General features: G+C 40.3%; 1 protein-coding gene across 1 annotated transcript in view; it reads left to right on the plus strand.

Moving 5' to 3' along the window:
* Nucleotides 1–12,934: 12,934 nt before the first annotated feature.
* TMC3 (transmembrane channel like 3) overlaps nucleotides 12,935–27,589 on the plus strand; it is a 40,755-nt gene continuing 26,100 nt past the window's right edge. The window contains exons 1-5 of the mRNA XM_032175575.2: nucleotides 12,935–13,570; nucleotides 14,818–14,964; nucleotides 19,268–19,343; nucleotides 24,032–24,113; nucleotides 26,882–26,988. Of these exons, the coding sequence (XP_032031466.1) occupies nucleotides 13,482–13,570; nucleotides 14,818–14,964; nucleotides 19,268–19,343; nucleotides 24,032–24,113; nucleotides 26,882–26,988 (501 nt within the window). The 5' untranslated portion in view covers nucleotides 12,935–13,481. The remainder of the gene's footprint in view (nucleotides 13,571–14,817; nucleotides 14,965–19,267; nucleotides 19,344–24,031; nucleotides 24,114–26,881; nucleotides 26,989–27,589) is intronic.

Below are 27,589 nucleotides of genomic sequence, written 5' to 3' on the forward strand. Positions count from 1 at the left end.
ATGACGCTACTATTATAGACACAAGAATAAACATCCCTCTCAGTTTTTAGGTTCCTACTACGCCCTATGCACTGTGCTAGGCCTTTCCTATACAATTTTGCTAATCTTTATGACAACGTTGCAAAGTTATTTCTGTTTTACAAATAAGGAAATAATGACTCAGGGACAGTCAGTAAAAGCTCCCTAGCTTTCACCGTGAAAGTACTCTAGCTAGCAAGCAGTAGAACTGACATTTAATGCCTGGAGTATTTGACCCTCAAGCCTCTTAAGAATCTAATTTATCAACCAAAATAATCTACATGGGGTGATGCAATGTGTTTATGTGTGCAGCATAGTGTTCACTGCATCTCTCCAGGAAGATTCTTTTGGTTGATAAATTAGATTCTTAGGAGACACAGAACAAATGATAGGCTCAATTTTCATTTATTCACCCAAATAGAGTAAGTTATGTTTTTTTTAAAGAAATAATATGTAAACTGTCTTTTGTTTGTTTGTTTTTTACTTTCATGTAAAAGTACAGTACTGAACAGATAGACTAGCAAGGTGTAAATATGTATGTATTTAATACCCGGTGGGGATAAATGCTATAAAGAAGAATAAAGCGTGATAGGCAGCCAGTGAGGGCTGGTGGTTTGCTCTGGTATGTAGGGTGGCCAAAAATACCCTCTGATAGGGCAACATTTGAGAAGAGACTTGAAGGAGGAAAGGGAGCAGGTAACTGAGCATGCAGGGAAAAAGCATTCCAACCAGGGCAAAAGAAGCATGTAAAGACCCCAAGGCCACAGGCCTGGAGTATTTGGGCACGGCAGGGAGTCCAGTGTGGCCAGAGCAGGGTAGGCAAGACAGTCAAATTACAGGAGGAGAGCTCCAGGGTGCAGCACAGGGTCCCTCTTGTTGGGCGATGTAGCTCTGGGTAAGGATGTGGATTTTACTCTGACTGAGAAAAGGAGCCACTGGAGGTTTCTAGAAGAGAAGGCACCTGATTTGACTTACATTTTTTACAGAAAAAATTCTCTGGCTGCTGTGAGGAGAATGGGATGTAGCTGGGAGGGAAATAGTCTTTGGAAGTCATCAAAAGAAACAGGACAATGATGAGGAGGCCGCTACGACAATCCAGGCAATGGTGGCTTGGACTGGGCAGTAGTCACAGAGGCAGATGGAACACAAAGGCTCTGATGATTGCATTATTTTAGATAAAAGGTTGTATTTCATTAGCATTCTTGTTACTTCACTTTGATGTTGGAAATTTAGGTGGCCCAATGTTTGAAATAAACCTATCACAATCTAACATTTTGAACACTTATTACATCAAACACTATTCTGAGCCTTTTACAGGTATTTATTTTCGTTCTCACAGAAACATTTCAAAAAGTCCCAGTTTTTCTACCTATGGGTTGGACAGCCTTGGAGAGTCGTATCTCTTGAGGCCTCTGACCCGTCTTTTGTAGAATAGGGGATTGAGCCAGGTGACCAGAGCCTTTCTAGTGCTACAATTCTATGACTCTGTGCCTTTTTACAGAATGGAGTCTCATTTTCTCGGAGGCCATCTGTGGAGTTTCTATTTTAGATCATTTCAAAACCAATCACATTCTTATCCCCCTTCTCTCACAGGCCCCCAACAGCCGGGTTCATACAGTCCCACACTTCTGCCGGTGTCCCATATACAATGCCTTCTCCTCAGTACCTGGAGCACAAAAAGGAATTTAACCCCAGGGTATCAATCAAACTTGTTTATCTTGGCATTATATCTAAGGACTAGAAGGTGGACCATGCCCAACAGCTGGCTTCACACAGTCCCACACCTCTTCCAGTGTCCCATATACAATGCCTTCTCCTCAGTACCTGGAGCATAAAAAGGAATTTGACCCCAGGGTATCAATCAAACTTGTTTATCTTGGCATTATATCTAAGGACTAGAAGGTGGACCATGCCTTGTCTGTCACTGCTGTTTAGAACAGGCTTGCAGAGAAGGGGCTGAGACTTACTAGCCCCACCTCCCTTCAGGCCTGCAGAAATGAACAGTATAAGCTTTCACAAGAATACGGTTTGCGGCCAGGCGCGGTGGCTCACGCTTGTAATCCCAGCACTTTGGGAGTCCGAGGCGGGCGGATCACGAGGTCAGGAGATCGAGACCACGGTGAAATGCCGTCTCTACTAAAAATACAAAAAAATTAGCCAGGCGTGGTGGCGGGTGCCTGTAGTCCCAGCTACTCGGAGAGGCTGAGGCAGAATGGCATGAACCCGGGAGGTGGAGCTTGCAGTGAGCCGAGATTGCGCCACTGCACTCCAGCCTGGGTGACAGAGCGAGACTCCGTCTCAAAAAAAAAAAAAGAATATGGTTTGCTGGAGACGACTTAGTTAAAAAACAGAAGTTAATCATTTTCTGAAAGACAGTTGGAAAGTTGATCACTAGGTGCAAGGGTTGATTGGAATCTTAGGAAGCAAACCCACAGAGACATCAGGAAGGATGCAACATCTCTGGTAAGCTCAGAACAAGGCATGCACTTACAGGTTACCTATTATTAACCTCATTTTGGACGTAAAGTGGCTGGATTAATTTCCTGTGGCTGCTGTAACAAATCACTATAAATGTAGTAGTTTAAAATGACAGAAATTTATTTTCTGGAAGTTTCGAAGGCCAGAAGTCTGAAGTCTGATAGTATCAGTAGGCCCAAATAAAGGTGTTGGCGGGGTACTCCCTCTGTAGGTTCTATAGAAAAAGACATTCCTTGCCTCTTTCAGCTTCTGGTGAGAGCAGGCACTCCTTGGCTTGTGGCTGCATCCCTGCAGTCTTCAACGCCAGCATCTTCAGGTCTCTCTCTGCTCCATCTTCACATCACTTTCTCCTCTGTATGCAGTAAAATCTCCTCCTTCATCCCTCTTATAAGGTACATGTGATTACCTGTAGTACCTACCCAGATAATCTAGGATAATCTCCCTATCTCAGAATACTTAATCACATCTGCAAAGACCTCCCTCCCTTTTTGCTATATCAGGAAATGTGCACAGGTTTCAGGGGTTAAGATGTGGATAGATTTTGGGGGGTCATTTTTCTGCCTATCTTAATGACACATAATATTCTCTGAATTTAAACATTAGCATGCTAATGTTCAACTCTCATTAGTAAATGCTAATAAGATCTACTCAAGTGCATCACACCATAAATACTGACTCTCCAGGTCAGACCCATTTTCTCTAAATAGTAAGCCTGAACAAGCCTGCTTGGGATTCAGGGAAACTGCCTAGAGTTTTTCCAAAACCCATAGACCTTGTCTGGTGAAAATGTTGTAGCATGTGATTTAATGCTGTAACACAGCACAGCACAGGTACTTAGTAAGCATTTATGTAATGAATGAGTGAAAGAATAAACTCAGAGGCCCTCACAAGCAGAGAGCGGAAGGGGAAAGAAAGTGGTGTGGATATGGGAATTCCACCCACCAGAAATGGAGAATATTATATTTATTATTTTTAAATGATTAGGGGCAAATCTGCACCAATTCTAGAAACTAGAAAAAAAAAAATAAAGCCTGAACTTACTAAATGCTTTGTATTAGTCTGTTCTCATGCTGCTGATAAAGACATACCCAAGACTGGGTAATTTATAAAGAAAAAGGGCAGGGCGCAGTGGCTCACCCCTGAAATCATAGCACTTTGGGAGGCCGAGGCAGGCAGATCACCTGAGATCGGAGTTTGAGACCAGCCTGCCCAACATGGCCAAACCCTGCCCGTACTAAAAATACAAAAAATTATCTGGGTGTGGTGGCAGGTACCTGTAATCCCAGCTACTTGAGAGGCTGAAGCAGAAGAATAGCTTGAACCTGGGAGGCGGAGGTTGCAGTGAGCCAAGATCGCACCACTGCACTCCAGCCTGGGCGACAAAAGCCAAACTCCATCAAAAAAAAAAAAGAGAAAAAGAAAAGAAAGAGAAAAAGAAAAGAAAAAAAAAGAGGTTTAATGGACTGACAGTTCCACGTGACTGGGTAGGCCTCACAATCATGGTGGAAGGCAAAAGGCACATTTTACTTGGCGGCAGACGAGAGAATGAGAGCCAAGTGAAATGAGTTTCCCCTTATAAAACCATCAGATCTCATGAGACTTATTCACTACTACAAGAACAGTATGGGGAAAACTGCCCCCAGGATTCCATTATCTCCCAAAAGCTCCCTCCTACAACATGTGGGAATTATGGGAGCTACAATTCAAGATGAGATTTGGATGGGGACACAGCCAAACCATATCATGCTTCAAGAAGTTTCCAGGAGACTTGATAAAATGTAAGGAGATTAAAGAAAGTTCCCTAAGTCAGAACCCTCATCTACAGGGAATTTGTAGCCCATTTAATAGGAAGTATCTAGAGCCCTACCAACACTACTATTTCAGAGGTGCATGGGCTAGACATGAAGATGGGTTGTGGGAGAGATAGGGACTGTTTCTTGTTCCACGCCTTTTCTTGCTATAGCTTAAAAACATTTAAATGATAAACAAAATGTGGAATATGCCTATAGTGAGATATTATTCAGCCTTAAAAAAGAAGGAATTTCTGACACATGCCATAACATGCATGGACCTCGAAGACATTATGCTGAGTGAAATCAGCCAGTCACAAAAACAAATACTGTATGACTCCACCCTCATAGGTACCTAGAGTAATCAGCTTCCTAGAGACAGAAAGAAGAATGGCAGCTGTCAGGGGCTGGTGGGGCAGGGGAAAATGAAGGCTTGTTGTTTAGTGGGTATGCCGGGCTTCCGTTTAGGAAGATTGAATAAAGTCCTGAATACGAATACTGGTGATGATTGCCAAACAATGTGCATGTTCTTAATGCCACTGAACCGGACACTTAAAAACGGTAACATGTAAGTTTATGTTATGCATATTTTGCCACAATAAAGAAAAAAATCAGAATTAAATTAGAGGAGATGTGAAGGATCAAAACAAGAGTGGCCATTCTAAACAAGAAGTCTCCAGGCTTGGGTGTTTTTCACTGATTCTGATTCTCTCTGCTGTGGTGAGATCCTGTCCCTGTTGTGGAAAAGTTCTTGAGAGGGACACTAAGCCACATCGAAGACCTGAGGAAGAGGCCATGCTGAACAAAGGAATACAAGAAGTGGCCGGGCACAGTCACTCATGCCTGTAATCCCAGCACTTTGGGAGGCCGAGATGGGCACATCACTTAAGGCCAGGAGTTTGAGACCAGTCTGGCCGACATGGTGAAAATCCGGCTCTACTAAAAATACAAAATTAGCCAGGTGTTATGGTGCACACCTGTAATCCCAGCTACTCTGGAGGCTGAGGTGGGAGAATTGCTTGAACCCGGGAGGAGGTGTTTGCAGTGAGCCAAGATCGCACCACTGCACTCCAGCCTGGGCGACAGAGCAAGACTTTGTGTCAAAATAAACAAAAAACAAACACACAAACAACACACCAAAAACAAAGGAATACAAGAAGAGAACTGCCCTCCTGTATAAGAAGGAAGGAGTAAACAAAAGAAACACCACATTCTTCTTTTTGGAGTGCTCCCAGCCTCACCTTTTTCTCCACTCCCTCAGCCTACAAAGTCATCACACAGCAGCCTCCACCAGTAAGCATATGAAAGGTGAAGTCCCATAGCATTCCTGGGAACAGCGAAGGAAGCCGGAGAACACTCACCCACAGGATGGGGGTGCAAACACAGAAATTCTGCAGCATAAAAAAGGAAATGAATGCAGGATGCCAGAGGTAAAGGAAAACGCAGATTTTAGAAAGGAACTTTCTACAGAAAGCAAAATGTAAATTTTAGACGTTTGCTTCTCTCACTCAGTGAAATAAAATGAAATCATTGTCTCTGAAATAAGGGATGCAAATTAAAAGAATAAGAAGAGATAGTGACTTTATAAAGGAAACCAGCAGAGTTTAAAAAAATGTAAGTGGAGATTGACATGGTAAAATGAAAACCTGGATTAGCATAATCCCAAGAAATATGGCAACAGTAATCTAAGCCCCTCAGTAGCTTTAAATAAAAGGCTAAGGTCAAGGGCTATAAAAATAAGAGAACACTAAATAACACTGGAGAAAAGGAAGTATGTCATTATATAAGACATTTCAATGAGCTTCTCTAAGATGCAATTCAGACAGAACAAACTATCAACCTGCAGTAGGTCATCAATGATTTAATCACAATCCACACTTTACCATTTACGCTTTCTGTTCAGGAAGTCAAACCGTCCTGGCAGAGCAGTATAACCATCTACTAATTCAAGAGATAAAATTCGCAGGCAACAGTAGCCATGAAGAGCTTTTTCAGTCAGGGTTCAATTGGAGAAACAGAACCAATATATAGAATTTATAACAGGGATTAGGATCTGCACAGTGGTGAGACTGGTTGTGAAATCTCTGTAAAGGTAGTATCTGATACTGGGCTGAATTTGTTCTATGTCGCCTGGACTGGGAGTTAGGAAGGAGAGTTGGGTGTGAAATTGAGGAAACAGAGGACAAAAGGTATTTTCCCATTTCCCCTCAAAAGGATGAAATAGAGCCCACCTCTCTTTCTCACCACCTCCGATCCAAAAGATGCAGAAGACCTACTGGAAAAGTTGGTGGCTTTCACCATGGAGCTGTACACACATCTGGCCCAGGGCTCAGAGGAGCTGAAGGAAGAGATCCAGTGGGAGCTGAGGTCGTGCGAGGCTCAGGATACGGCCCCACCCGCAAGGCAAGGCTAGCAGATAACAGACCTGTGTGAGCTGCCACAGCGTCTGGTGCCGTTTACCCACCTCAGAGCACACAACATGGCAGCTCCTTCTCTTCCACCTTCCAAGACTTAGACACACAAGTCTCTTTGTGACCAGCACCACACAGAGAATGGAATACTGGAAAACACATTTCCAGCTTAGCTATGTTTGCTCAGTAAAAAGCACCCCCAGGAGACACGAAGACTGTTTATTTGCAATCTCTTTTACCACTCCACAGCCATAACATTCATTTATGTCTTCTCCAGGAGATTCAATGCAATGTTTCACTATGAAATAGCAAAAGGGTGGTTGGGGTTCTTTCTGATATACAGGGTTCAACCCCATCAGGGAAGCTCACCTCAACAAAGAAGCACTCAACCTACTCCCTCATGTTTGCAGTGGAAACCCCCAAATCCCCTCATTCCTCAAAGGCTGCCAGAGGTATCAATAGAAGGGAAGCCAGACGGCCACAGCCACACCCTAGAAGCTGCTGGAATGAAAGTGAGGCTAGAAACGAGGTGATGCAGAATGTTGGCAAAAGGAAGAAAAAATAAATAAAAAATTTACTTTCACCTGCTGTTTCTCTGAGTTCAGCTGTTCCTTCATCAGGCTTTTAAATCTCTAAACAAGCAATATAAAACTATGAGTAATATAAAATTATGAGTAATATAAAATCCCAGATGATTTGTAAAGACCATCATGGCATTTATATATACGATGAGATTTAAGGTGGAAATATAATTTATACATGAAGACTATTTGTGGGTATACACATGCCAAAACAGAACTCTCCTTCTTCAAAATCATCAAACGTAGAGGCAGAAATGTGGTGTTAATTAGACCTATGAAAATATTATTTAAAAAGAAGGTAAAGTACTAAAAGTGAAAAACGAGGGCAGGAGTAGTTTAATTTTTAAAAGGCCTTGCTTTGGGGAATTAAATTGGTTTGCACGTTAAGGAAAAGAATTTTGAAAGATCTTTATAAAACAAGAAATGAAAAGATACGTCAAAAATACATGTTAATTAATTTGATTGTGGTAATCTTTACAAAACATATACATATGTCAAATCATCACATTGTATACCTCAATCCCTATTTGACCATTAATTATTTTAAAATGAAAATATAAGATGAAAAGAGATGTGAGGAAAAGATGAATATAATTTTCTAAAAGAAGGGGTTTTAAAATATCACATCGAGACCAAAGCAAAACATGAAAAACTTCATATTTTGGTGGTAGATCAACATATCGTAAATACTGTTTTGTCTGGAATCTGCTCTGTTCTGTTGTCTCAGCTGATCCCAGATGCTATTTGGCTTCCATCTGCTGATGGAGACATAGCATTTCTGTAAGGACGTGAAGAAATGCTGGGAGCTCATCCCTCCTGAGACGTTGGCTGTGCTTTCTAATATTCCCCAAATACTTGGGAAAATACAAACAGTCTAAAAATCGTTCAAGAAAACTCTCAGCCAATTACTAAATAGTTGTTTGACAAGGAATTCAGCTGCTTTCTTTTACCCCCGTTTTTTAGAAACTTCAATTTTTTTCTGTCTCCTAGGACAGATTATGTGTTTAGATACACTCATAGATGAAAAGGAATCTCATTCCTTGAGGAAGCTTAACAGCTGATGGGACAGGGCAGCGTTACAATTATATCCCAACAACAACCTATCTGATGATTTGTTCCTCTTTTTAAAGGATTCTATTATGGTGATGAGAATCTATCTTCACTTAATGCAAGGGGCAATGTAGCAAAGGACACCACTTCCCATCCCCACCAATCCATCTATGAATCTCGGACTACTTTGTAAAGGTGTAACAGAGTTACAGAGTATCACAGGACCCCAAGGGAAATCTCAGAGGGTCTGCACAGTTTCAAACTTATTTGCCACCAATGATTTCATGTGGAATCCAAAAATAAAAATAAAAACTGTTCTCATGCCTCAACAAATTCAGCTGTTACTCAGATAATTGAAAACAATCTCTTCTTGAGAATCTTCCCTGAAAAATATTCTCCAAACCCAAAACATATTTCTAAACTTCAAGCAAAAGCTTTTGGGGTTGCTAAAACAACGTAACAGAGGTGTAAATATGTCCCAGAAATGGGAAAGGTTGTCTTGCAAAATCCAGAGCTGAAAATTTGATAACTCAGAAAAGAGGCCTTGGCTTTGCTGATGGAACACGCTGGACTCACATATAAATTTTAGGATGCGCCCAGGGATATTAATTTCTCAGAATAGAATTCACTTAGCAGGAAAACAACTCTTTAATTGATGACGTAGGAAATAAATGTTTTTGTCCCTGTAAGCTAAGCCTTCGGATCATTTCTGATGAAACCTTCTGGGATTTATAACTAAATTTTATTGTTGTTTTGTTTTGTTTTTAGAACTGAACAAGATTCATATGTTATACAATTAGGCCTTCACTTGCTATCTCGATCTCCCTCACTACCTTCTTTCTCTCACCCCATAGATCCTGTAAGCAGTGGGTCTAGGAAATAATAATTTTAGCCCATATTGACACTATTTGGAACCTTTTTGATTTTTGGATTTTTTTGTCATTTTATCTACATACAAATTCTGGCTTAACTTAAATGTATCCAGGGCATCTAAAACCTTTAATCAAATTGTCAGAGGAAGTCAATGCATGTGGAGTAATTAATCTCCTTGCATTCAGAAAGCAACATCCTCTCTATGTTCTCTTTCTGCCTGGCCCTTCAGCACCCAGAGGAGCAGCAGTCTAGAGAGGAAATGGGGAAGGGCATCCAAGTCCATCCCGCTGGAGAATGAGAGGCTGCAATCACAGCCTCGCCTCGAACACACTGCCCAAAATAATGCTGAGGAGTACTCAGAGGGAGTTTGTAAAAATCAGACCATGGAAACCTTAAACAGACCATAGAAAAAAGTGAACTTTTGATTAAAAACTCATTTTACCAATAATAATAAAAGCACATTAAGTCAATATAAATGTAAAGGCAGCAACATTCATTTGACAACACTGAATTTTCTTAAATAATATTCTTTTTGATCTAGTAATTTCACTCCTGAAAAACTAACTCTATAGAAATGATGCGAAAAGCAGAACATATCGATGGCCAAAAAAAAAAGGTGGGCGGAGGCTGGGCTCACGCCTGTAATCCCAGCACTTTGGGAGGCCGAGGTGGGTGGATCACCTGAGGTCAGGAGTTCGAGACCAGCCTGGCCAACATGGTGAAAACCCGTCTGTACTAAAACAATTAGCCGAGTGTGGTGGTGCACACCTGTAATCCCAGCGACTTGGGAGGCTGAGGCAGGATAATCACTTGAACCTGGGAGCCAGAGTTTGCAGTGAGCCAAAATGGTGCCACTGCACTCCAGCCTGGGTGACAGAGTGAGACTCTGTCTCAAAAACAAAAAAACAAAAGCAAAAACAAAAAAAAGGTACTAGGGAGAACAAAATGGATGTTTGAGAAATGGGGCAGAATTAAATGCTTCACATCCTAGACAGAATATATCACCACTCAATAGCCTATTGGTAAAATACGCCCACAGAAAATTTTTTAAAAACATGGAAATTGCTTTAAATACAAAAATCAATGGAAAAAGTAAGAGGAATACACATATACAGTACAGCCACAAAATATATAAATATAAAGAAAAATATGCACTTCTAAAAAGCTGAAAAGATTAATAGTTAATATCATTGAGCAATATTGTTCTAGGTGGTTTTTGCTATTTCTGATTTTCCTATTGTTTCCATTTTGTTTGATGATTATACATTAACTTCATAATAAAAATGTTTAGAAATCAACATTTCCTTAAAATTAGGCAAAAAACAAGGACAATTGATTCATATCAAAAGTTGCAATTCCTATTTAATTATCTCAGTTAATTTATGATTTAGATACTAAAAATAGAGTTAAATATCTTTTATTCAACCTATCTTCATTTAGTTTCAATAAATTACTTAATTTTATTTATTTTTATTTATCTATCTTTTTGAGATGGAGTCTCGCTCTGTTGCCAGGCTGGAGTGCTGTGGCACAATCTCAGCTCACTGCAACCTCCGACTCCCTGGTTCAAGTGATTCTCCTGCCTCAGCTTCCTGAGTAGCTGGGATTACAGGCACGCACCACCACGCCTGGGTAATTTTTGTATTTTTAGTAGAGATGGAGTTTCACCATGTTGGGCAGGATGGTCTCGATCTCTTGATCTTGTGATCCGCCCACCTCGGCCTCCCAAAGTGCTGGGATTACAGGTGTGAGCCACCGCGCCCGGCCAATAAATTACTTAATTATTAAAATTAATTTAAACTTAATGCTGTTGGAACTTGAAATTATTCTTAGCCTTGAGAAGAATGTGGCTTTGCAGCCTGAGTCATGTGGCATACAGCTGCAACTTCTGCCTTTTCTTCCGTGTAAATAATTAGAAAAGCCAAATGGCATCAGAGATGAGACCCCCCCACCCAGATCACTACCCCTTCTCACAGAGTAATTAAGTCATCTTCCTTAGAATGCAGCAATCTATAACCATAGGCACTGGTCTCATATAGAAAATCTAATCCGGCTAAAATTTCTGTCTCTGCCTATATAAGTAAAACTTTAACTTCTCCACTTTGGAATGCTGATCCCATTTATTTGGACTAGATGGTTCCTGGGTGGCTACCCTCAAGTTCTGTGTTCAAATAAACTCTATTCTTAATCTCTGAATTAATTTTCTGAATCTCATTATTTAAGGTTGACACTTGTCTCACCTATAGTGCCAGAGAGAATTACCTGAATGAATATGAAATTTTAAGAAGATGGATTTTGCTCTAATTTGTTTTAATAAATCCCTGTGTACTGCAAAATTTGCTACTACCTTTCCTTACCTCTCCTTGCAATATACATGTATATATAACATCAAAAGGAAACAAAAACGCTCAAAATACTTGAGTGAGATTAATATAAAATATTTTAAATTTTTGAGTAAATATTTCAAAATAAGGCAGGGGGGCTTTAGAAAAAGTAGGATGAAAAAAATCTTTGAAATGTTCAGGAATGATTGAGATAAGTAAAGATCTCTGAAAGAATGCAAAAAATCCCAGTGGGGCTAGCAGTAATTCTATTGTATAAGCCATTTGTCCATTTGATAAACACACATTTTATCTAATGTTACCAGAAAGAGCATCAGGCCAAATGGCCTCAAACAAATTGGCAGACAGATGACCTGGTCCCAGAGGCTCCGGATCCATCTCTGACCCAAGGCCAGCTCTGGCACTCAGCCTTCTACTTTGTTCCCATGTTTTCAGTCCTAGGTCTGAACACTTGCCTGATGGTCCCTGAACCCTTGGGCTAGGGCTCTTGCTTACATTTGCCAGTTCAGTGTGTGGTAAGAGCTTTCCAATTATTTGCTAATGAATTAGTGGAGGATTGAGTGGACAAATGAATGAAGTTTCTCTCAGAAGCCCCACATCTGAAAACTAGCTGGTGGATTTTCTTTCTGCTCTGTTGTCTGGTGTCCACTTCAGTTATTTATTCACCCATTTATTGAGTCTTTAGTGTGCAGTAGGTAATGTTCAATAGAAAGAGTCATGTCTATTCCAGTCCTGCACCTTCCCATTCTGTTACTACAAAGGTGCAATTAACCTCACTGCAGTCAAACCATTTCTTGTGTTAAGTAGCAAATAGAGGTTTACACTGTGAAACTGGGCAAGTCTTGGACTTAGGAATGAGGTTCTTGGCAGAGAATCCCAATGCATGGCTAACAGTGAGAGTCTGCAGGTGACAAAGGAACCAGGCTCCATTCTGCTGATGGCTGGGGAAGGGGAGGAGAAGCTGCTGACCTTTGCTGAAGGACTAGGATGACTACTCATCCCATTTTACAGCAGGCAACCTATTTTCAGAATATCAAGGTGAGAGTCTAATCTCTATCAAAGTCTTCCTTTCTTACCAAATGCTATAGGAAGTCTCTTTATTTCTTTTAGCCTCAGTCTCAGAGTCATCGTGCTGATTAATGTGACCATGTATGGTAAAGGTAAAATGTAATAAGACGTTAATTTGATTATTATTAATATCATGCTGAAAGTACTTGGGGTTGATGTGTCATTATTTCTGCAATCTACTTTCAAATGGTGTGTGGTGGGGGAAGGATACAGACAGAAATAAAGCAATTGTGGCAAAATGTGGCAATTGGTAAATGTAGGTTAAGAGTGTACAGATATTCCTGGTACTGTTCCATCAGCATTTCTAAGGATTCGACTTTTTTCAAAATAGAAACTAAGTTGAGAAAAAACTGAACAAGAAAAAATAAAATGTGATGGCTGTGCCTCTCCTCAACTCCACTGTATGAACACAAGCGAGGTCCTTACTGTCTCTAAGCCTCTTCGATGAGAGTAAAAAACTAGGGAAATTAAGCCTTGCCTTTTGTACTCCCTCAGTGTTTTGTGAACACCAGCCATGGTCACAGATGTAGTGTTTTGCAAACCATCCAGGACTGTCAGGGCATAAGGGGTTAACAGATGTGATCATTTGTACAGCACCAAGCGATCTGTAGATCACCGGGCCAAACCCTTGGCTGTCTAGACTCCAGCCAATCTGTGCGCCTCAGCCACCTTAACATTAAATATGCATGACTGGCCTCCTGGATTCTTCCCTGCTCAGAGCACCAGCTGCAAACACACAGTCTTGTTCCTAAGAACTAGCAGGCAGAGCAAACTCCGCTGCTTCCGTTCAGAAACCTCGGAACAGACCTTTGCCTGCCAACTTCCCAGCTCTCTGTCCAGCTTCTGATCGTTAGCAGTGGGTTGGCTCCTATGAAAACCTCGAAGGCATCCCAGCGCTATAGAGGCATCCGGAGAAATGCCAGCCAGTGCTACCTCTACCAGGAATCTCTGCTGCTCAGGTGAGCTGGCCCCCATTCATCAGCTGGGCAGAGGAGTCAGGTGTATGAGGAAGGAATGCATGGGTCACCAGAGCCAGGGACAAAGTCCCTGTCCTGCTCAGTTGTCCTTCAGAATGAACTCAGAAACTCACTTCTCCAGGTTGTGGTACAACTAGGATGGCAACCTCAGCAATGGGCATGGAGGGAAATGATTCTTCTGGCTGCTTTTTGACCAGGAGGTCAGAATCCAAAAGCTTGCATCCCAACCTGGCTTTATAGCTGGCCAAACCCACAGATATGTTTCCCTGTTTTCTCTATGTTCACTCAATCAGCAACATCGAGAGAGCAGATAATATGTCTATCATGATAAATAAAGTGTTCATTGGAAAAGCCTTCAGGTTAGTTAGAAGTGGATGAGAGTGCTATTCGAATTTGTTAAATATTTATAAAGGTCTAGTACAGCTGCCATTTAATTTGGTGAAATTGAAAAAAATTCTCTAAATGAGTAAAAACAACACGAATTAGAGAATAACAAAGGAAATCTTTTATTTCTAAAAGTCATAGATGAATACTCTTAACTCCTCTCAAAAAGTTGCATTAGGATAAGCATATTAAGTGTAACTGGGAGTAAATGTTACTACATGTTGGAAAATTGTTCCTCTTGAGAGCATCTACTTCCCTGAAATATCTCGCCCATGTAAATTTGCTTAGCTAATCTTTCGCTCGTAGAAATTGCTTTGCCTGGCTCTGCCTCGGTTATCTCAGGCTGAAAATGAATTGATGTGAAAGGGTGAAGAGGGATTTCTGAGTGGCAGAAGTTTTGATTTATGTTACCTTCAAGTAACATAAGGAGTCCTGCCTCTAAAATTAGCTGATTATTTCAATGAGCCTGAAAAAGAAATTATTTTGCCTACCCAAATTGCTGCTACTCAGGAATCCAAGAGTACCTAAGTACCCTCTTGTCTCATCTTGTGTTTTCTGATATCATGCACCCTGAGAAATCATTATCTTCTAATGACCCAGTGGAAGTAATTGAATCCAATAAATGTGTTTCAACAGGCTACTGACACTGCCAAATTATCTGTCTCTGAGGGTCCCTCCCTTTACACAAACACACACACACACAAACACACATGCACAAACACATACACATTTCATACAGATGACCCTAGGGCAGTGAGATGCTGAACTTGTGCCCAGGGCAAGATGATCTTTGCTGGAAGCAATTCTTCTAATCAGATTTCCTCCTTAATGCCCTGATCATTCAGCAACTTGGATGACAGCTTTAGTGCTGATGAAACAGGGGACAGCAATGATCCAGAACAAATCTTCCAGAATATACAGTTCCAGAAAGATCTCATGGCAAACATTCGCTGCAGACCCTGGACTATGGGACAGAAGCTGAGGGCATTGAGGTAAGGGCCTCAATGGCCATTATTTATCGTTACAAGCATGCTTTCTGATAAACCACCTTGCCTTGCCCATGGCAACGAGGATAAAGACTCATGTGAGAGTGGCTCAGTCACTCTTGACCTGAATTAGCAAAGTCACAAAGATATCTGAGAGGTCTAGCTGGTCCAGAAGCCAGTTCCTCTGTGTCTGTGTGTGTGTGTGTGTGTGTGTGTGTGTGTGTGTGTGTGTGTGTGTGTGTGTGTGTGTGTGTGTGTGTGTGTGTGTGTGTGTGTGTGTGTGTGACAGAGAAAGAGAGACAGACACAGAGAAAGAGAGTATAAAGAGTTGTGTGTCTGTGTTGGGTGTGTATGTGTTGGTGGAGAGTCTTTTATCTTCTACCTCCTTTCTAAACACTAGATTTTAATATTCTCTCCAAGCTTATCTCACTTACTAGAGACAGAGCAGTAAGCCAATATGAAAAGAGATACTCATTTTAGCTGCTTGGCTATTACCACCCTCTGGGTAAAAAAAAATTGAAAAAAAAGGCTTTATAGGAAGCCAGATTATTATGATACTTAGAGTCATATTAAATAGTCTGTCTATATAATAAAGTGCTAAAGATTTAAAAACAGATTCCCTGATTCAAATCTACCTTTACCAATTTCTATCTATGTGACATTAATTTTCTTATTTCTCTGAATACCAGTTCTTTTCTTTTTTAAAGTTGAAGCGATGGTTAGGAATAGCCCTTAACTTCCTGCAGCACGTTTCCAAAAATGTCAACCACTAAGCTCTCCGGGTATTGTTAAAAACTCAGAATCCCTGATTGCTCTCAGACCTACTGAATCAAACCAAGGGAGAGCTCGGGTCCTTGTATTTTTAACATGCATTCAGGTTGATACTTTTGCATATTCAAGTTTGAGATCCACTAATAGCAGTTTGTTGAAGGATCAAATGGGATGAACCCTGTGAGTGCTTAGCATTGTATCTGGTATTTAACAGTCACTCACTAAGAGTGAGTAAGGAATAGTGATTCTGATACCTGGGGTCACAGCAAAGGGAGTTAGCAGAGTTGCCTTCATGGCCTGTACCATTGAGCTACTGTGACCTGTGCTGTGGAGCTTCCTGGCAAAGCAGACACTATGCCTGATCATCAGGCACCTGCTGTGTGGACAGAACCACTGTCCTATCTTGATCTTCACTTCCCTTTTCTAGATGCCAAGCAGACATCTCTTTACCTCCACATCAACCATGTATTAGGCTTGCATTTCTTTCCCATCAAATCATTTCTTCCTTAGATTTGCATTCCAGGTGATGTTCTTCCAGTCTGACCAGCCTCTTCTGCAGGTGACTGTGAAAGATAGCTAAAGTCATCCATAGTTTTGATACTCAAAATGTTCCAAGTAATTATCCTTCATGGGCCTTTCATGTCTGTTACTAGCTGCTGTTGTTTCCATTTATTTGAGTAAGGATGGCATTATGTCCTTTTTTCAGACAAGAAGACTGATACTCAGAGATGCTAAGAGACTAACCCAAGCTACACAGTTTCTGAGTGCTAGAATTAAGCTTTAAATCAAGGATTTCTGATTCCAAGTCCAGTGTTCTCTTGTATTGAAACACAGGAATTTAACCAAAGTAATCATTGGAGCAATTACTCTTTAAAAAAAAAAAAGACATAGGTTCTTGGCTGGGTGCGGTGGCTCATGCCTGTAATCCCAGAACTTCGGGAGCCCAAGGCGGGCGGATCACAAGGTCAGGAGATCGAGACCCGCCTGGTCAATATGGTGAAACCCTGTCTCTACTAAAAATACAAAAATTAGTCGGGCATGGTGGCGGGCACCTGTAGTCCCAGCTACTCAGGAGGCTGAGGCAGGAGAATTGCTTGAAGCTGGGAGGAAGAAGTTGCAGTGAGCCGAGATTATGCCACTGCACTCCAGCCTGGGTGACAGACTCTGTCTCAAAAAAAAAAAAAAAAAAAAAGAAATAGGTTCTATTAGAATTTTGCTAAATCGTTCCGAAATGATGATGATCAATTGTTATCTGAATAATAGGTGGTTAAGTCTCTTTAACTTTGAGGGGACAGCAGAGCAAATGGTAACTTTTCTGTCAAGCCACTTCAGAAACCAAAGAATAAGCCAGGCCTTCTGCCATGTTGCTTGGCCCACGTAACACATCCAGAACCCCAAGATGGCTGACACCGGCCATGTGTTCAGCCAGCGGCCAGGGTCTCAGAGTGCAGCTGGCCCTCTGAGCACCTCCATCTGTCATCCCCTTGCCACACATATCTCCTCTCCATCACCTTGAGAAACTACTGGACCGACACTTCCCTCATTGGACTTGCTGAGGTTCATCACAGTGCTTCTATGGAAGGTGCAAAAAGCATGGAACCCTGACTGCTTGGGAATCAAGAGAGCGTAGCAGGATGCCGATGAAAGCAGAGTGAGCTAACCCTGAGTCTGGAGCAAGAGCCACCTGTCTAAGAGGATATAGGACATGCTTGATTCCCCTGTAGGAAGCAAGTGGTCAGTTCCTATAAAATCAGCATAGGTCTATGACTGGGCCTTGGTTTGGGCCACCCCTCCCTGCTACCTCCACACCCAATCACCCCTCTGCCATAGCTTTTGTCACACCCACTCTTTCTCAGTCATTGTCTTTAAAGGTCTCTGTCATCCCTATTAGGTAGTGATCTCTTCCAGGGCACAGACTCTGTTTTTGTTGTTGTTTGTTATGAAACAGGGTGTCACTCTCACCCAGGCTGGAGTGCAGTGGCTGGATCACAGCTCACCACAGCCTCAAACTCCTGGGCTCAAGTGATCTTCCCACCAGGGCCTTCCAAGTAGCTGGGACTGCAGGCATGTGCCACCACACCCAGCTAATTTTTTTTTTTAAATATTTTTGTAGAGATGGGATCTCACTGTGTTGCCCAGGATGGTCTTGAACTCCTGGGCTCAAGTAATCCTCCCACCTCAGCTTCCCAAAGTGCTGAGATTACAGGTGTGAGCCACCCCACCTGGTGGAAACTCTGTTTTAGGCAACTCTGTATTCCACTATGCTCGACCCAAAATAGGTGTGCATAAAATGTTTAAATATTTTCAGAAAAAAATAAAAAATAAATAAGGATATAAAATGAATTGTTATTTGACTTCGATAGGCTTTTACTTTTTAAATACTTGCAGCAGACAGTTCTGTTAAGATGGCCCCAACATGGTAGGCATGGTATGAGGTAGGATATCAACCTTGCTCCTGACCTACATTTTGGTTCTGGCCAGAATGAAGTCAATGCATTGGCTGGGCTATTAAGATGGAGATGTTGCAATGGTAGGAAGAGAGATCCAAAACCAGGAACTCTGGTTAGGTAATGTTTTGGAGAGATCATCCTGTCTGTGGATAAAGGAGTTGGCTTGTACCTTGTGTTTTCCAAGGAAGTACTCAGACCAGTGGGTGTTATTGGGGGTTGCTGTGATGCACAGACCAGAGCACCCTCCCAAGTAAACCTGTCAAACTAGCAAAGTGGCTAATTCAGAAAAACTAAGTTTTTCAACGCTGAACATAATCAAGCAGAGGGCGTCCAACCATCAGATAATGAGCATCTCTGCATGGGGTCGTATATGATTAGGTTACCTTGAAGGTGACATTCATCTCTCTAAGAGTCTTTGGCTTCAGTCTGTCCATGGCACTAACATTTATTTTCTAATCCTGTTGTTCATGTAAGGTGTGAATTTAACTGTCTATCCCAATGAATTTAGTCCATTTTCAGGACTGAACATTTAGGCAGAGATATCAGGTTAATCCAAAAGTGATCAATCAGTGTGTTAGAAGTTTGATTGGGGTGAATCAGATTGTTCATGTCTATGTAGACATGACTTTCTTGCTCCCATTCATCAGACACCAACCTTTACTTGAGGCAGATTCTCTGAAGCCAGGTCTGATTTGCACTTTCAAACAATTGACTGCAAGAGGAAAATTGCTAAGTGGAGAGGTCGAGATGCACATGTCTGCCACCAGGATTTCCAAAGCTCAGAATTCCCAGCCAAGCACCAGAATCAGGGAAGGCCTTTAAGAAATTCAGTTGTAGCTAATTTTGGTATAAATTCATCATTTTGGATTATGCATGCATTTAAATATTAAAGAAAAAAATTTTAAGGCATTTCTGATTACCAAAAATTAGACCATGAAGTATTTGTGCAACTCCATTCTCTCACAGCATCTTGTGCTTATCATTTTTCAGGACAAGATGGCAACCTATTCATGTTGCATTTTTACACATTTTGCAGAAATTGTAAGTGTGATAAAATTGTGTTCACCATCATGTCTTTTTTCTCTTAGACGAGCGAAGGACATTGTGCTGAAGTTTGAAGGGAGGCTGACCAGGACCCGAGGCTACCAAGCAGCAGGTGCAGAGGTAAAGAACACACATGTGGCTGGGCGCAGTGGCTCACACCTGTAATCCCAGCACTTTGGGAGGCTGAGGGGGGTGGATCATGAGGTCAGGGGATCGAGACCATCCTGGCTAACACAGTGAAACCCCGTCTCTACTAAAAATACAAAAATTAGCCGGGCTTGTTGGCAGGCGCCTGTAGTCCCAGCTACTCGGGAGGCTGACGCAGGAGAATGGCGTGAACCCGGGAGGCGAAGCTTGCAGTGAGCCGAGATCACGCCACTGCACTCCAGCCTGGGCGACAGAGTGAGACTCTGTCTCAAAAAACAAACAAACAAAAAAAAACCACACACATGAGCACTGTGGTCTCCAGAGCCAGGAGGTTGTGTTTGCCATCACACTTGCCATCATGCACAGGTTGCGAGTGCCAGTCTATAATACAGCTGTAGATCAGGATGATAGAGTTGAAAAGTATGAATTTCCCGACTTGAATTTTAGTCCTAGATGCCTTCCCTTCCCAATTGTGTGAAACTGGGTAAGCCTAATTCATCAGGAGAAAGGATGGGAAAAGTGATCTAGCACCTTTCCTGAGTTAATCCCACCCATATTGGTAGGTTTGATTCACTGTGTGCCTGTATACAGCCGTATTTCTTACAATGAGAAAGTTGCAGGTATACGCCAATGCTCATTTTATAATACAAAATGTTAAGGTTTTTGTTTGTTATTTTTCCCATTCAGTTACTTAAAGGAAAAGTATACATTAAAATTATCTGCTTATAAAGTCATTTCATAAATGTGTAGAAACAAAGAAAAATAACTTCCCCTTCTCTACCCCCTACTTCCCAATATAATATCATTTTAGAAATTTCACATCAGTCATTGCATAAATATATTATTTTATACCACAATTGTAGTGTATATACATTTTTGTCTTGCCTCTTTTTTCACATAACACCATTATATTATTTTTTTCCATGTTGCTATATAGTTTTTATATTTAATGGTTTTCAATGACTGTGTGGTATTCCATCAGATAAATGTATATTAATTTAATTAGTCATTTGGCCGCTAGTGGATATTTAAATTGCTTCTAATTTTTCATTATTATTAATAGCCCTACGAAGAACATCTTTGCACACATAGATTTTTCTATCTTTTTGAATTTTTTTCTTAGGGTGAATGCCAGAATTGCAATTACTATAGAAAAGACTGTGGTCCATTTATTGGCTTTTGATAAATATTTAAAGATTATTTTCTAAAAGCCTTGATGATTTATATCGCCATTATTAGTCTCATAATACCTGCACCAATGTTGATTATTATACTGTTTGTTTGTTATCTTAAGAGACGATAACTGACAGATACACTCTTTTTAGATTCTCTGAAACAAAAATATTCTTAAGACAGCTTAAATTAAAGCTGGTCATACATTTTACATGTCTGAAAAATTATAAAATATCAAAGAATCCCTAAGGACACATCTTGGCATTCTTTCTTCTTACTCTTCACAAAAATCTTCTTTAAAATTCTAATCTGTTTTTATGACCAAATCACCCATGACTCCTTATTCCTGCCACACTATGATGGAGTTTATGAAATAAATTATCTTTTTGTAGACATATGAACTACCAAGCTCTTTTGTTTTCTCTAAATAAGCTGAAATGCTACAGGAAATAAAGTATTTCACCTGAATTCAAATGACCTATAATATATATATAACAATGAAAAGCTATTGAGACTTTTAGCAATAGTAAACTCAGTATGTATTAAAGGTATAACTTGATAATGGGCTGAATTATTAGAAGCAGAGTTTTTACACCGAGTAAGGTAATCCAAATTTTTATCTCGCTCCTCTCTTCTCCATCCTGCTCTGTAAAACGCTCAGCTCGTGCTAACCCACAGTTTGTACTGGCTATTCTCCCCTTTTAGAAAGCTACTCTTCCCATTTACTTTTCATTTTCCTTTTCATTCAAGTCTCAGCTTAAGTATGACCTCCTCAGCTAGACCTTCCCTGATCTTGTTTAAAGGGCCTTCTCCCCCAGTCCTAATAGACTGTGTCCCATTGTGGCATGGACTTGCTTGTGGCTTCCTTGTCTCTACCTGAATGCAAACTCTACACCAGCTGACATCTTGCATGTCGTGTTCACTATCTGCATTCACAGGAAAACACAACCTAGGTGCTTAATACATACTATGAATAAATATACTTCTCATGAACTGTCATACATATTGTTAGATCTGTATGATACATACATGTATAATGATACATGTATACATACATATGTATGTATGATGATATGTGCATGTATCACATATCTAACAACAAGTATGATAGTTCATGTTGACATGTTGATAGGTCAACACAATCTAGGTGCTTATCACATACTATGAATAAATATACTTTTCATGAACTATCATATATGTTGTTAAATATCTTCTGGGTGGACATGTAAGTCTTTCCAAAGAAAGAACTTATTCTTAGTTACCAAAGCTCAATAACCCAAACCCACAATTAGGATCTATTTCTTCCAAGTTTAGTTTTTCTTTGTTTTGATTTTCCTTTGTTCTTAAATTTTGAATTATTCCTGTTTCAAGGCTTTTGCTGTGAAGATTTGGTATAAATCATCAGAGAAACATGAAACTATTCCCCCATGCCTTACTGAACATGTCACCAACAAATCACCTTTTTCAATCACATTTTCCTTTAAGAAGTTCCTTTAGGCCAACTTGCATAGACTCTCATTCCCACAATGAGCATCTTGGGCCATTCAGTCCAGTGCTCTCTAACCTGAGTCCAAGGGCCCTGGCTCCTCAAGCACTGCTGATGGGGTGGTGGGGGAGAATTTTTACCCCCACCTATAAGATTTGCCCTGCCTTAGCCTGTTGCATGTATGAAAATTCTGATACAACTTTAAATTTAAAAAGCACTCTGAATGCCACTAATCGAATCTTACTTCTTATACAGATGGAGAAATGGAATCCAAGGAAATAAAATAACTTCCCCAGGGAAACGTAGTGAGATAGATGTGAAATTAGAGCTAGAACTCAGGTCTCTGGCTTTCCGCCTTGTGCTTCTTAGACTTCAGGGCTTTAAAACAGGCCAGAGACTCAATGCTTTCCAACACCAAACCCTTGCCAAAGGATGATGGTGTACCCCTTCCTCTGGATACTAGGGGAATAAATGATCAGAGAGCCTCCATCTCCCTCTCTATGCTCTAGGAGACAAGCCAGGTGAACAAAATTAAGGTAATGTAAGGTAGGATATGATAAACATTATGAGAGAGACCAAAAATTATTGCTAGGGGAGTTTACGAATAGGAGAATTTCTTTTCTGGCTACAGAGATTCTGTGTTCATGGGAGTGGCTGTATTTGAGTTGGCTCTCAAATCATGAACAGAAGATGAACAACTTCTGATGAACTTCTGATAAAATTCAGATTTTCATTTACAAGCAGCCATTCTGGCCTCAGCAGACACGTCCAGAATGGCATTATCATACATGTCTATACCGGGACCATGTGTGGTCTTATAGTTCAGAATGTCATAATTACATTTGTAATCCCTCTTTCTGCAATGATATCATTTGCTTCCAGCACAAACCCAGATTGTTTGTGTGTTAAAATGCACAACCTGCCAACTTTGTTGGAAGCAGAACTAGTGTCAGGACATGTCTTGCTTTATTCGCTTTTGAGAAATGTTTTTTAAACTTTTGGCAAATGCATCTTAAAAACATAAGACAAAAATTTTTTTTTTTTTTGAGACGGAATCTCACTCTGTTCCCCAGGCTGCAGTGCAGTGGCACGATCTCGGCTCACTGCAACCTCTGCCTCCCGGGTTCAAGCGATTCTTCTGCCTCAGTCTCCTGAGTAGCTGAGTCTACAGGCGCACGCCACCACACCTGACTAATTTTTGTATTTTTAGTAGAGACTGGGTTTCACTTTATTGGCCAGGCTGGTCTCGAACTCCTGACCTCGTGATCTGCCTGTCTTGGCCTCCCAAAGTGTTGGGATTACAGGCGTGAGCCACCGCGCCCGGCCAAAAATACAAGACAAATTTTTAGACCTTATCCCCGACAGCTCTATCCAGGAAAGAGGCTGTAGCAGAAGGCGAGTCACACATTAGGGTGGGGATCATTTTCAGGGGAGGCTCTAGACTCTTGGTCCTTAAACAGGGATGCGCTTGTAATCACCTGGGGAGTTTGTTAGGCATCTGGATTCCTGGGGTGCACTCTCAGAACCCCCTTAGGTTTATGACAGGATCAAGTGGATTTATTTAGATATCATTCCTCGAGTAATTTGTACTGTGTCTTGTGGTTTTAAGATGTAATTGCCAAAAATTAAAAAAAAATTTTTTTCTCAAAGAGCAAGAGATATCCCTCATCAGGAATGGGATGGCTAATGCAAACTACAACCCTATAGAATATGCACTTCAATACAGGTACCACGGCTCGGGTGGTGTTTGTATTGAGGTGCATGTTCTATGGGGATGCAGCTTGGCATTATTCATCCAAAGCCGGTGTCCATTCACCTGCTTAGGAGCACAGAGAAGGGAGCTACTTTGGTTCTAGTGCAGCTTAAAGGACTATGAAGCCATAATCCATAATTAAAGGTACCAGAGGGAGTGTCTGGTATACTCCATTTAGGTGCCTAGTACTGCACAGCCATTGCCATCTTCATGAATGTGACCTCTCTAATCCTGACCCCTCTTGTCTAGCTCTGGCGGAAATTTGCTCGTCTTGCCTGTAACTTTGTGGTCATCTTCATTCCCTGGGAAATGAGGATAAAGAAAATTGAGAGTAAGTATTTACACTTGGAGAGTGGGGCAGGAATGCAATGCTAGTGGCCAGTCACAGCCTAAGGAGAGTCTGCTGTGTTCTGGTCCTTATGCTGTGCAGTTGAGGGCACTCTCATAGCAGAGTCACCAGGCTCCATATGGGACAACAGACCCAGAAGACAAGATACCTGTCCCCACCACCTACCAGAATGGGAACAGTCTCGACGTGGGCCTTTCCACATTCCGCTGCGGCTCTGCTGTTCTCTCCCAGTTCATTCCTTCAGTCAGATGTAATGCAAACCCCAAAAGGATCAAGTGAAAACCTATGAGGAAGAATAAGAGGGTAGCTCAAGGAATTGTAAAACACAAATACAAAAATCTGCATTTTCATAGAGATAATTGTGCCCATTTAGAAAATATATGCCAAAAAATAAATAAATCATGTCTTCGATCACACTGACACACACAATACCTGGAATAGACTTAACAATAAGTCCAAAATATCCTGTGGTAAAATTATACCACAGAATAGAAAAGTCTTGTTAAAACACATACAAAGATTTAATATTTGGAAGATGTTAATTTTCCAAAAATTAATTTACAAGTTTGATGCAATCAAATAAAAATCTTAATGTATTGTTTCTAAGTATTTAACAAAATGATCATAAAACTTATATGGAAGAAAAAATATCCAAGAGATTAATAAAAAATTATAAAGAAGAATGCAAATGAAGTTGCATGATCAAGATATTAAAGTATATCATAAAGCTACAACAATTGAAACAGCATAGCATAGTGTGGGAATTGACTGGCAAATCAAAGGAGTAAGCAAAAAATTCAGGAACAGATAGGAATACACTTAGACTTTTAGCATGCAATAATTATTGAAGTCAGTCTACTGCATAAATATCACTGGAACAATTGATTCAATTGTTTTAAAGAGTAAGTTTAATTCCTTCACTTAAAATTCTATTACATATTTGAATAGATAATAGATGGTATGATTGCAGAATGGAGACATATCTAATCATAAAAGTGAAGGAGGAAAAAGTACTGTTATATTTAATTACCTAAAAAAAGAAAATTTACATACATAAAAAATAAAGCTAAAAGATGACAAATTGGGAAAAACATATTGAATATTTAAATAGATTAAGCAATTTGATATGCTGGCAGAAATGTAAATTAGGACAGTATTTCTTTTTTAAAAAGCTTTAATATGTACCAAAAGTCTCCAAAATGTTGTCTACTTTGGTAATATGCTTCCATCTCCAAAAAAAAAAAAAAAAAAAAAAAAAAAAACAGAGAAAACCATAATAAACTAAACAAACAAGGCTGTAGTAGCTGCCATTAGTGCTGTACCCAGGTTGCCTTTCCTTGGCTAGTCTATCCCTTCCTCAGCTGCTGAGTATGGACTGCTTGTCACTCAGCTGCTCCCCTTCAGAGAATTGCCCCAGGACTACCTATTACCCCAATCCCTCACCTAGAGTCTAGAGGCAGTGGCCATTGACAGAGGGGCATTCAAGTCCGATCCCTTGCTCCAAGTGGGACCAACTCAGTGGTGCAATTCATGCTGCAGAGCTCCTGGTGGGATAGACTCAGCTAGGCTGCAGCTAAGATCGTGCCCTTCCCTGGCTCTTTCCCCTGACCTTCCCTGACTCCTTCACAACTACTCTATGGAGAGTGCTTCCTGAAGAAATCACCTGTAGCCAAATCCCTTTCGAAAGCTCTGCTTCTAGGAAACCTTACCGTAGACAGAAATTATTTATTATAGAACTATTCACCCTGGTGAACAGTTGGAAATGTCCTAAATGTCAGGTCGTGGGGAACAGTTTAAGTAAGTTATGGAAAATTTACTTAATGGAACAATAAAATTTATTTTATAGAACAGTATTTTTGGCAAGAGAAAATGCTTGTAATATATTGATAATTGAAGATGTATGCTGGAGAGAAATGCCAATCTTATACAAAAACATTATTTGTATAGAATAATTGTGGAGGGTTACACTAAAAGTTTAATAGAAACTAATTCTAATCGTGATTTTAATTTAGTGATCACAGAATAGGTAATTTTTCTTGTCCTTGTGATGTTTTGTGTTTTGCTACTCATTATGACAAACAAACTAGATTTGAAATAAACATTTAAGAGTTTTTTTTAATGACGTAAAACTACCTACTCCAGAATGCTGTCAAATTGTTGCCTACATCCTCATCTAAGTTCTTCTATGCTCTTGGATTTTCTCAATAGATATAAATTTGTTTCTACTATGCTTTTTATTTTAGAATAAGTTTAGATGTATAGAAAAGTTGGAAAGAGAGTTCCCGTGTACCCTTCACCCACTGTCCACTATTGTGAACATCTAGCAAATGGTGTTTTATCTTGAAATTAAGGCAAAAAGACCCTTAGCAAAATCCTTGAAATTCTCAAAATGATGCAAAATAGATAAGAAATATGCCAAATTCTTAAAAGATGCTGATACTTGTTAACATACATGAAATATTGTAAATTTGATAAGACCATTTTAGATAAATAAGTCATTAGGGAAGTGACTATCAAATAGCATTTTAGGCAAACTAGAGACTTTTCCTGCCTATAGAACTGATAGATATTCAGGGGCATCTTGATCTGTCTAAGTTAACACTTAGGAAGGCACACCCCGATTGGTACAATAATGGCATTCTTACTCTATATCCCGTGGATGTAAGAAAAATTATGGTGTTGTTTTTGTAGGATTTCTTGCACTATGAGGATTTTATTTAAACTGTTCTCATTATCTTCTCTTTCTTTAGGTCATTTTGGATCTGGCGTTGCCTCCTATTTCATATTCTTGAGATGGTTATTTGGAATTAATATTGTGCTCACCATTATGACAGGTGCTTTTATTGTCATTCCAGAGGTAAGATGTTTCAGGAAAGAAAAAAGTACCACTCATTGAAAAGAGGAGACATTACAGCAGTCGCATAAAATGGCTCCTCTGGTTATCATTGTGGGGAGGAAAATATATGTGTTTGTGTAAAGCAGGGCTTGGTAAACTTTTTCTGTAAAGGGCCACAGAATAAATACTTTAGGCTTCATGGGCTGTTTGGTGTCCATCACAATGACTCAAATCTGCCATGTAGCACAAAAGCACCCGCAGACAGTATATCAACCAGTGAATGTGGCTGTGTTTCAATAAAATTTTATTTATGAATACTGAAATTTGAATTTTATATAAATTATTTTGATTTTTTTCCCCAACCACTTAAAAATGCAAAACTGTTCTTAGCTCTTGGGCCATACAAAAAGGCCACGGGTTGGATTTGGCCAACCAGCCAGTTTGCCAGCCCAAAGTTGAAATAATACCCAGACCGTGTACATTATTCAGATGATGGGTACACTAAAGCCCAGACCTCACCATAGCATGATATATCCATGTAACAAAACCGCACTCTCGTGCCCCTTACATTTATATAAAGAAATAAAATCCATTTCTCAACTAAACTTCATTCTCAAAAAGT

This window comes from Hylobates moloch, unplaced genomic scaffold (genome assembly GCF_009828535.3).
Source record: "Hylobates moloch isolate HMO894 unplaced genomic scaffold, HMol_V3 SCAFFOLD_14, whole genome shotgun sequence".
Classification (NCBI taxonomy): Eukaryota; Metazoa; Chordata; class Mammalia; order Primates; family Hylobatidae; genus Hylobates; species Hylobates moloch.